Genomic DNA, 12220 nt, shown 5'->3' on the forward strand with positions numbered 1-12220 from the left:
TTTTTTTTGTGTGTTTCTTTTTGGCTTAAAAAACAATTGTGCTTACATGCATAAGAACTTAGGTTTTTTTTATTTAAATTAAAATAATATAATATTTATCGATTTAAATAAACGTATAAGTATTTATTAAAATACATTTAGGGTTATATCTCGAATACAGTGGGAGAAATCACAAAACGAACATATTTCGGGTGTACTGACCCCGTTCTATGATATGGGACGCGTTGGTCATATCTCGGATGCACTCGAGATATGCTCATATTCTGACATGGACCAGTGCATCCGAGATACGTGCAAGGAAGTAAGACAGGGACATTATATCCGAGATATAATCAAAATCCAATGCTTTTTTTATGAAAATATTGTAATGTTGTAGATGAAAAATGATTTCATAACAATCGAAGGTAGTAGTTATACAGAAATTATGCTTCATTACACATTAAACACGTTTAATAACAATCGGTACATTAAAGTGACAACATTGAAACAAAAAGACCTAAATCCTAAACTGCATGCGTCGTCATGGATCTGAGTGGGACGCATTGGGACACCCACGTCTGGTGTGACCCTCTCTGCGGCAGAGCCCACATCTCTTCTCCGCACGCTCAATGGCATCCATCTCATTCCGGATTCGAGTGGATACCGACCTACCTGATGCCTTCTTCCTCATGGCTGAGTTGGGCTTTAGGCGTGCACCGTACCATGGATGCCACATCTTTTCGTCAGGTATCGGCGGAAATTCCCTCTCGTATACCTTGAATACAGAGGCCATCGTGTACACGGGATCAACAAAATAACCCCACTCAATATTCGCAGCTGCACATGCTGCCAGGGCGTGTCGACATGGGTAATGCAATGACTGGAACAGACCGCAATCGCATGTATGCTCGGTCATACGAACCCGATATGAAGTCTGTGACCAACCATCTACTGTCTCCGTCTCTTCCAAGCTAAAAACGGATGCCCTACGATCACAATGGGTGACTCGCAACATTGGCAGGCTCTCCCTGTTCTTATCTATAGCTGCCAACAACCGCTGCGAGTAGATCTGTCCACCCTGTAACTGAGCATGTGCTTTGCGTCCTTTGCGCACGAACAACTGTTGTAATCTCTCATACATTGTCCGAACAATCACTGCAACTGGAAGATTCTTTGTTCCTTTCATCGCAATGTTGCAACCACAATATTTCGGCAATCTTGAGTGCTGAGACCCTAATATAATCTTGACTATATCTCGGATGCACTGGTCCATATTAGAATTTGAGCATATTTCGAGTACACTCGAAATATGATCAGGATGACCCATATCACATAACAGAGCCAGTACACTCGAGATATGTTCGTTTTGAGATTTCTCCCACTGTATCCGAGATATAACTCTAAATATATTTTGATAAATACTTATATATTTATCTAAATCAGTAAATATTATATTTTTTAATTTAAATAAAAAAATCCTAAGAACTTGCCGTAATTCGGTAATTGAAAAGCAGTCCTCTATTTTGAGAGTAAATCCTATAATTTTGGTTAATTATTTTATGTATTTATACTTATTGACTGCTACTGACTCTATTTTGAGAGTAAATCCTATAATAGTCATACAATATCGACTCTGCTCTAATTAGCATGCATAGGTCAGGGAGATTGAAAAAGATATTAGTTAGACATCTAAAATTAAATAATTAACTTTGTTATTATTAGGTTTAATTATTCCATAAATTTTTATAATTTTATCAAATTTTTAATTAGATTTTTATATTTTTTAATTGAATTTTTATACATTATTTTTTTTCAATTTAATCCCTGTTAACATTAAACGTAAAAAAAATATTAATAAATTGTGAAATTACTTGTATATACTTAAGAACTTAATTGAAAAGAAAAAAAAAATATAGGGATCTAATTGAAAATTCAATGAAACTATAAATAATCAATTAAAGATATTCATATAATTCCTTTTATTTTGTCACTATTATTCTTTTTACTTATTTATATACAAATTGTACCAAAAATCCCTTTTATCTGTTTGCAACTTCTTTTTATATCATATTGCAATGGTAGCCAAAATCTTGATCTTAGCATAGAACATAGCGGTATGGTCTTATTAGCCATATTAGAAATTTAGAGGATCACTTCTCAAATCTCAACACAGTTTAATAACTACAACATTTAATCAATGGATCGGTTTTCACCTAGAATAGCTCAAATTTTTGTTAAACAAATAGATATAACATACTCAATCAACTAAAAAAAAAAAAAGAAATTATCATTATATATTTGAATGATGAGTAGAATCTACTACACTTACAACAAATTTAAACAACAATGATTCAAAAAGGCAGACATGATTTACTTATACAATTCGAACAATTTTAAAACAAAACACTTATACTGATTATATAGGTAGAATATTTAAAATTGATACTTTATTGACCAAAGGATCCTTATCAAAAGCATTTGATGTTGGCTCTTCTTTGATTTTTCTTCCAACGAAAAATGCAGGATGATTAGAAATAGGAAGTGTCATTGTCTCACTTACTAGCATAAGAACCACTGTGGACATTGTTGGTCGATCTACTGCATCTTTTTGTAGACACAATAAACCAATATGTAACTTTAGATTTTCAAAGCCAACTAAGCTCTCAATCCACATCTATAATCTAATTGTATTACAAACTCTACAAGAACATAATTTTTTTCTTCTTTTCCTCCTAAATTCATCTGAACTCTGAAGCATTCATCTTTCATAAAATTCTCCTTTTTTTTCTTCTAAATTCATTGACTCTCCAGAGACATCCTCATGCTTAGAAGGCTTCTCCTTCCCACCCACCAACCTCTCCGGGTTCCCAACCGAATATATATACCAAATTTGAATAATTGATGATAAAAATGGAAAACTCTAAAAGTAAAGCAGAAATGAAGAACAAATTCACAATTTGAGAAACAAACAGAAGTTGCAAACAATTAAGCAAAACTGAAACTAAACTACAAATTCACACAACTTAAGAATTCACAGCTTGAGAGACATGACCTGAAAACAACTAAAAAAACTGAAAAAAACAACACAATACAAATAGAACACCCCTAAAACATTCAGCTTTCCCTTATTCTCAATCTCAGTCAATCAATTCTCCCTCAAATTCAACTCTCTTCATCACATTATGTTTTACGTTTTTCTTGGAGTAAACAAATTTGCCAAAGTTTATTTTGTCACAACAAGCTCATGGATAAGATGGATGTTATAGAAACTAGTGGTTCAAAAAGTTCAATACGTTCAATAATGGTAAGATTAAAATGTTATATGCAGAAAAAGCTAAAAACTATATATGCTTGCAAAATTGACATATAAACTCATTTCGCACAACCTCACAAAATGTCCCCTTTCAAAAACCAAAAAATTAAAATGGGACGCCAAGATGAAGAAGCAAGATTGGAATATCACCATATCTAGAATATCATTAACTATGTTGATTAATTAACTGACTACACAAAAGATAAGAAAATATAACAAGCACCACAAGTAATCAGCAATTACAGCTAATTCTTAAATACTTGATATTAGTCTTTTGAAGATCTCTCCTATTCTCTGACCCATTAGCCAAATAAGCTCCATAGTTCCCCACTGAACTTGAGATTAGAATAGGGCGTTTTTCTTGAAGATTCTATCATTAGCATCGATATCCGAAGAGCAGAGCAGCAAGGTGAGGTGCCGCCAGACGAGGCATGGTACGGCAACGCGATGCGCGGCGCGACGATCCACGGTGAAGGAACATGACGGAAGCAATGGCTAGGGACGACGACAAACTAGCGCTGGCTAGGGTTCTTCACTTTTGGGACAAAATACTAAAGGTTAGTTTTGGTATTTTAAAAAAATGGGGTGGATTTAATTAGTAATTCTGATCTAATTAGGAGAATATTCGATTTTTAAACAGAATATTCTGTTATCTCAAACGTTTTTGTCACGGTAGGGACTAAATTGAAAAAAATTAACGTTTAAGGACCCAATTGAAAAGAAAAAAAAGTATAAGGACCTAATTGAAAATTCGATGAAACTATAGAGACCTGAAGAGTAATTAAACCTTATTATTATTATTAAAGTATCAAATCTCAGTTTCGTTTTAAATGTTTAAAATGTCTGATTTTTATTCTAAAATATTTTAAATAAATTTAATATTTATTTAGATGTTATTAAGTTGTTAAAAAATAATTTTTATTTTATAATGTGTTTGATAATATTAAAATAGTAAAAATAAAAAATACGTTTTTAGAAGTTATAATATATATATTTTAAAAGATATTTTTTATTTAAAAAATATATTTTTAATATAATAATAAACAAAAAATATTTTTATATTATATCCAAATATAATTATTAAATAAAAAAATATTTTTACATAAGATATCTAAACATAAAAATTACTATTTCTATTTTAGAATATCTTATAAAAAAATCACTTAAAAAATCTATTCATCAAAGTTCATCAAAACAAATGTCATTCTTATATTAAATTCAAAAAGAATATTTAATACTTTTAAGAAAAATAACTATAAATAATAACTTATGTTCTAATTATATTTTTTATATTTAAATATAAAATTTAATCTTTTATTTTTTGAACATATATGTTTAAAATTTTGATCTATTCAAATATTTAAAAAAATAAAGAAAACAAATTAAAACCTCCAATTATCACCCTATATTTAATATTATACATGATAATAAGATAATTTTTTTTCACGTTATCTCTCGATCGACAAACTAATGAATCCGCCCGGAATCGAATCTGAGATTTATACACAAATTAAAATTTGAACTTTCAATATTTATTTAAACAAACTAATAAACTAATTATTAATCAATCTAATAGTAATATAATTAATTTGTTAATTCATTTATTAATGAATGATTAATTATTACTACGCAGGTCTTATTGTGCATGTCAACCTAGCTACTTATTAATCAAATAAATCATAATTTCTTCTAACATGAATATAATGTTATTAGCTTTTCTATTATTTCTAAAGATACACCATTAAAATATTCACACATTATAAAAAATATATTTTTAATTAATAGTATTTATATTATACAACAATAATAACTATTCCATTCATTTAATAATAGTATAATATTACGTCTATTTAAAATATTTTGGATAAAAAGTAAGCGGATTTAAACAAAAGTACAAAACTAGACCCAAATAAAAGAAACTTAATTAAATAGTACTTTACCCATCATTATTATTTTGTCACGGAGAAGGCATCTCTTGGTTATATTCGGAGAATCGGAGAATTTCCGCAGGGGTTTGATTGTCTTGCCCTTCTTTTTTTTCTCTTTTGTGGGGTCTTAGGTTGGGTTTGAGAATTTATTGTCCAAACTCTAAAAGTATATATCAAAGTTGGGCTTTAATCCATATGTAGAAATTCAATTTCTCTTTTGCTCTTTTTTTTTCTCGATCCTGGCCTTCTCTTATATATAAAAAAAAAAATTACCTTCATTACCTACAAGGAAATTCTTATTGTTGAGAAAGAAGAATCCCGAATGATGGAGTTATACTGCACCTTTGACTTCACTCCTCATTCCTCATGCATGTTCTCCCTTTTGAGTTAATAATAATTCAACTAAGTCATGTCACTAAATCATACAAAAAAATGTAACATATAGTTTTTGGTTCACATTTACTAATTAATATGTTTCGCAATATACATTTGTTTGAAGTACTTGTTTAATTTCATCTACAAAATTAAAAATATCTATGCAATGATTGTACCTTCCTTTCTTTTTTGTTTCATCTATTATTTTGTGGCTACGGATTACGGGGTTATTTTAATCCACTTGTGTTGTAGTTCTGTTCAATGTTCATTCGATTTGCTTTTCTTTTTTTCCCTTGTACATACACAGAACACAGGACACAAGCTAAGTTAAAAACTATGATGCTCAATGTAGCTGGATTTGACTAATTTCTATGTACACAGAGATTTAATGAACTTTCATTCTTTTGCTGACAAGCGTGCGTGAAACATGTTCATTATTAGTTTTTCAGTTTTACTAAATGATGAATCCTCTCTAGAGACAATGATTTTTTCTTTTTTTAACAAAAAACATACACTAATTTTCTATCTCCTTGTTGTTCCAAATTTCTTCTGACATCGTGACATCTCCGTGTGAATGATTCGGTCTCGAGTCTCTTCCCTATGAATATGTATGCTTTATGGTATTAATTACACATCAATCTACACTATTTTAAATACGGAATAATGTGCAATTAAACTTATATGAAAATTTTGAAGTGTACGGTCTTATCGGTATTTCAGTGATTTTTAATTATTGATTTTAATTATAAAAATATATATAATATATAATTAAGATCAACGGTTAAAAATGATTGATACACCACATTACACTTAAAATATGGCCTATTTATTGAAGGAGAGAGATGCACGCACACAATTTACCATTATATATATAATTTAATGTGGGTAAAAAATTTTAATAAGATTAATTAATAGGTAAATTTTTTTTTTTAAAAAAAGAGAAGGTGATTTACAGGAAAATAAAAACAAATTATGTTTTTTCCCCCCAAAAATCGAATTCATTGGGAGTTGATTGCCTATTTTAAATTTGAATTTTTTAAAAATACAATTTACTGGAAAGTAAGGAATTCTCAAATCAATGATATCTACGTAAATAATAAAACTACACTATTTTTATATATATATAAGTCATCCTATTAAAATTGAAAAGTGATTGAATGTGGCTCAAAATTAATTTTGTAACTATATATAAATTTCTGATCGGTCTTGTACGTTGCTTGTGATTGATAGGTAAACTTTTTCTACTCCTTAACAAGCAATATCTGATCAGTTCATTACTTTAGACGCCACAACAAGCAACCTATATGTAAGAGTTCAATGATTAAGCATCTTACATAATTAAAGTTTGTTTATATTAATATGTATAATATATATTTGTTCCTTAAACATAAGTTGATGATGGAATAATTCAACTAATTCAGTACTTTACGGGAGAGAAATTAAACCGGATTCAAGAAAGATTCTGGAGATCTTGGTAGATTATTATTCTCACAAGTCTCTGAATCTCGCACTGATTGTAGTAGTTGGAGAGTTGCAGGAAAAAGTTACGCACTATCTGCATATTACTAGTACATTCTGCAAATTAAAGAGGAGAATGCCAACTATCTATGCATATAATCTTTTGTTTCAGGGTTACAACTTCTATAGTAAATAGTCTTTTTATTCATCCAAAAATACGGTTTGATGAGAAATTTTAGTGTACAAATTTCATGCAAATTAACATTAAAAGCAACGCTTTGAAGTCAAATGAATTTCTGCATCATACATGTGCTGATGTTAACTTTTTTTTTCCCCTAACATACGTTACTCGAATTTCATAGAACTCGTCGTCGCATGCAACAAAATAAAAGATTGTGGTTCAACAATTCAACCCCGGCCTCTTCATAACGAAGAGAGCATAAAAAAGTAGTAATTAATAATTATGAATTGCGAGTGCATTATTGTGGTTCAACACTGATCAATGACCAAAGTAATTAAATTCAAAGATCAGAGTATTGTACATCATTCATCGATAATTAATTAACACCCTCTGTACGTAGGGGATAACGAAATCCTGACAAGCTAATTAAGTAACCAGTACATTATTACAAAAATACAGTATAATAATATTATTAATTGATGGCAGTAAATATTTCCCTAATTCTACCAGCAAAACTACAAGATTAAATTTGATAGCAAATGAATATAAGATAATAACAACACATCTGGTAAAGTTTTTAACAAACTGAAAACATAAATATACACACGCGTGTGACGAGGTGCAAATATGTTGTTAAGAAAAGAAAGATACATGCATATGTGACTTCAGCATCTTTCATTAGAAGCGAGTTTTTATGCGAAGTGGAGAGAAGAATCCAAAACAAAATACAATTGACGCTAATAAGTAACGCTAAATAGTCCTTAAAACGGGACAGAAAGTTTGAACCATGCTAGATAACATTTATATTTAATAGAAATGAGTGACGTTAGTCCCTTAAAATGAGCACGAGAGTTTCAACCATATCTCACACACAGAGAGTCACATATAATAATCACTTAACAAGCGTCAAGCGGAGAATTAAAAAGAAATAAAAAAATAATAATAATGCTAAGATGCTGCTCTTAACAATGCAACTGGTTTAGGTTCCCAGGCCACCATTGTATTATTCAAGACACACAAACAAACTGATGATGAAATAATGCTCATTCATCATCGTCCATACAAATTAAGTACTACTCTTAACTTAAAAAACACCGATCCACCAAATAAAATTAAAATTAAAATAACTAACTAATACTAATTAACGAACGAATGGAAACCCCAGTTTAATAAATATTAAGAGAATTGAATAAACCCTAATTAGAGATGATGAGGAAGGTAGCTAGGGCTTCTTGATAGCGAGGGTGTTCTTGTGGTTATGCATCCAAACCTTGAGAACGTGACGCTTCACTCCAACCTCATCGCAGAACTCCTGAACCGCCACCTCGTCAAGCTTCTGAAGCTTCCACCCTACGCTCTCCGCAAACACCGTCATCTTTTCCTTCTGCTCCGGACTGAACTTCGTTCTGAACCTCTTCTTCGACGCCGAACCTACACCGCCGCCGCCGCCACTAGGTTCCGAACCATCCTCGTGATCGTCCCTCGTACTCTGTGTGGTACCACCGCCGCCGCCGGAGATCGACGGAAGAGCCAGAGTCGGGGTACTGCCTCCTCTTTGATGTCCTGACACGTGGAGGTATCCAGCTCCCTGAGCGCGGTAACACGCCGCGAATTGCGGAAACGCTTGGTGGTGGCGGTGGTTATGGAAAGGGTTGTAGTGGTGGTGAGGTAGCAAGAAAGCATCTCCGGCGACGGTTTCCTTGCGGTGGAAGTTGCGGTGGCAGTTGCAGGCAGCGCAGTTTAGTGCGTCGAGGGTGCCGTCAGCTCCAGCGGGCATGAACTCACCGCAGCCGTCGAGCGCGTGGCCTCCGAGGGCGAGCGCGTGGTTCTTGAGACACTCCATGTACCTCCCCTTTCCGCTGTTTCGCGGCATGGCTGGTGGTGGCGGTGGGTTAGTGGGCATTTTGACACGCGAAGGGTTGGGAACTGAGTCAGCGTAACTCGGTGGTGGGGGGATGGTGAAGTCTTCCTCGAAGTCCATTATTTTGTTGTGTCTCTTTCTCTCTCTGGATTGCGAGAAGGGAGGTGCTGATTTCTCTGCTTTATATCTCTCACAATCCTTTGTCTTCCACCGGCAGATTCCGGTAGCTAAGCCATTTTTGTGAAATAAAAACACTCAAATTCTTGAATTAAATTGTTTTTTTCTGTATTAGTCATACATGTTCTGTTGTGTGGGGTTGTTTTAAAAGAGTCAAATATGATGTCAACTGCATTTAAGGTTTTATCTGCTTTATTAATTAAGGATACATGCATATATTACTGCTATAAATAATATAAATTTTTAAAAAATGTTATTTAAATAAAAAATTAATTAATATGTGTCTTAAAATATATATTAAAATTATTATTAATAAAAAATTTTAATTTTAATACATTATCAGTGTAAAATAGTTTTATACATACACTCAGTTTAGTAATATCATATCAATAAAAATAATTATTTTTTATATTGATTATGTAGATAATCATTTACAAAAATAAATGTAATTATATAGTTGTATAAATTACATTATCCGTATATCAAAATTAAATTCTTATTAAAATTTTAATTTTATTAAATACATAATAAAAATATTAAAAACTTAAAATTTATATTTTTTATAATTTTTTGAAATTAATAATTTTAACATATTGCTTTAATCTATTTGCTATAAAGTATTATATTTATTTTAGGGTAATGGTTTCATTCTTTTGATTTAAAATATTCATCTAGAAGGAAAATAAAAATAATAAAACTAGTTGTTTAAATATTTTTAAATTAAGTACTCAATTAAGTTACAAGATATTTCTTTAAATATACAAATATATGTATTGTGATTTTTTTTCTCATCTTTCTCCTCTTTTATTATTATTGTTGTCTTCTTTTTTTTATTGTTATTTTTTTCTTTTTTTTTCATCATCTTTCATCATGACCGTGGGTCGATAATAAATACTAAAATAGTATCAAAAATTTATATTTGACAAAAAAAATTTAAAAGATACTAACGATAAATAAATCTCTACAAAATTTATGTATAAAATTTTTTATAATATTTATAAAAAATTTTATACTATATTAATAAGTTCTGTATTTTTCAACAAAAATTTCCATACCGTAAAAGGACAAAGAAAAGGAAATGGTAACGCATGTGTGCCTCCAAAGAGTGGTATACGTGTAGCATCACTAAAAAAAATGATATATTAAAATAATTTTTTTAAAAAATAATATATTTTTTTAATAATATGTTTAATTAAAATTTAATAATTAAACAATTAATAAATTATGTAGGTAACACGTTTACTCATTCTAAAAAATAATTTTATTATTTGGTTTTTATAATTTTATCAAATTTTTAATTACATCTATATGTTTTATTTTTTAATTGAATTTTTATATTATATTAAATTTTGTAATTTATAAAAACGTTAAAACTAACAAAATATTTCGATAAATAAGATNTAAAAAAATTATAAAATTTTAATTAAAAATTTAGTAAGATTATAGAAATTGATCAAATAATTAAATTGAAAAAACAAACACTCAATACGGTAGTTTTGAAGGGAATTTTTGAAATTTAATTTTCTTGTCAACACTTATTTGATACTATTAATTTGATTGAAAGTGTTGATGGACCAATTTAATTTATCTAATGAGAATAATTTTCGAGTTCTTGAGAATATACATTTATTGAAGACCAAAATATTCTATCTAAAATTTCTTAAAGATCATTTTTTTATATTTAATCTTAAAAAGATAAAATTTTTTAAAAACTTATTTTTCTAATTTATAAATTAAAATTTTGATTAAAACTAATAATCAATTAATTTGTTTGACAATAGTAATTTTTAAAGTCTTTTAAAAAATAGACATTTAAAGACTAAAATATTTTATCTAAAATTTTGTAAACATCACTTTAGATATTTACTTTTTAAAAATAGTATTGCATTAATTACTTATATAATTTCAAACATTATTAAGAATTTTAATATAAATGTTTCCTAATTTTAAAAAATCATTTTAAAATAATTTTTAGATTTTAATAATTAATTTTTACTTTATGTACTATTCGTGATTATGGTGAAATTTTTTCTTCTTTTAACTTTAGTGCATTTTCTTCTCCGTGTTGATAACAAAACTCTGAACCTGAGAGTTACCCACATTTGTGTTCGCCTTCCTCTCACTTTTAAATTTTAATTGGCAAACAAAGAAAGAAGCGGATAGAAGGCAATATTTTGTTTTTCCGCGTTTTCCATCGCCGCATTTTTTGGCGGAGACAAAAAGGCTTAAAATTGTTTTCAGTAATGTTAGAACTAAGATGGTATCAGCAAAAAATTAGTCAAATATTTTTAGGTGAATATAAAATTTTTATGTAGATAGTGTTTATGTTAGATATTAGGATGTTTTTTTTTTTTGTAAGTTAGATGGTACTGAATCTATTTTTTGATTTATCATGTTTTAGACATTTAAAGAAGAAAGGAGAGTGAAGAGACAAAAGCTAATTGAATTAGTTTCCGTAATTCATGTTGTAATGATACTGAACGTATCTCCTCCTAATTTAAATGTGGTGAAATATTTAATAACAAATATTTTAAATTATAAATAAATAAAACTAATTACTATATTTATAATTAATTAAGTTCTTCTATTCTTGAAATGGAATTGACGAACAAGGAGGTTCGAATCCTTCCGTCCCAGAGCATATCTATTCATGATGTATATCCTATTTGAATAAAAATTGTATCTCAAAATAAAAATGACCCTTTTTTAATCATTCTTGACTGAATTGGAATTGATTCATATACTTCTCCAATTATTTTAAAGTGATCTAAAAGAAAAATGAATCTTATACTCTCATCCGATTAAGAAGGCGAAAGGTGACTTAGATATTTTTTAGGTATGTAAAAGATTTTCAGAATTACTAGAGAACCAATTTTTTTAAACTATTTTTTTTAAATTAAGTCTAACAAAATTAAATTTATGTTTGCATTTTTTTATATTTTTTTTCG

General features: G+C 29.4%; 1 protein-coding gene across 1 annotated transcript; it reads right to left on the reverse strand.

The window, feature by feature from the left end:
* Positions 1 to 8212: 8212 nt before the first annotated feature.
* LOC107481372 (zinc-finger homeodomain protein 2-like) lies at positions 8213 to 9337 on the reverse strand. The gene has a single exon (XM_016101654.3). The coding sequence runs from the start codon at positions 9213 to 9215 to the stop codon at positions 8457 to 8459; it is 759 nt and encodes a 252-aa protein (XP_015957140.1). The 5' UTR covers positions 9216 to 9337; the 3' UTR covers positions 8213 to 8456.
* Positions 9338 to 12220: the final 2883 nt, after the last annotated feature.

The sequence above is a fragment of the Arachis duranensis genome, chromosome 3 (genome assembly GCF_000817695.3).
Source record: "Arachis duranensis cultivar V14167 chromosome 3, aradu.V14167.gnm2.J7QH, whole genome shotgun sequence".
NCBI lineage: Eukaryota > Viridiplantae > Streptophyta > Magnoliopsida > Fabales > Fabaceae > Arachis > Arachis duranensis.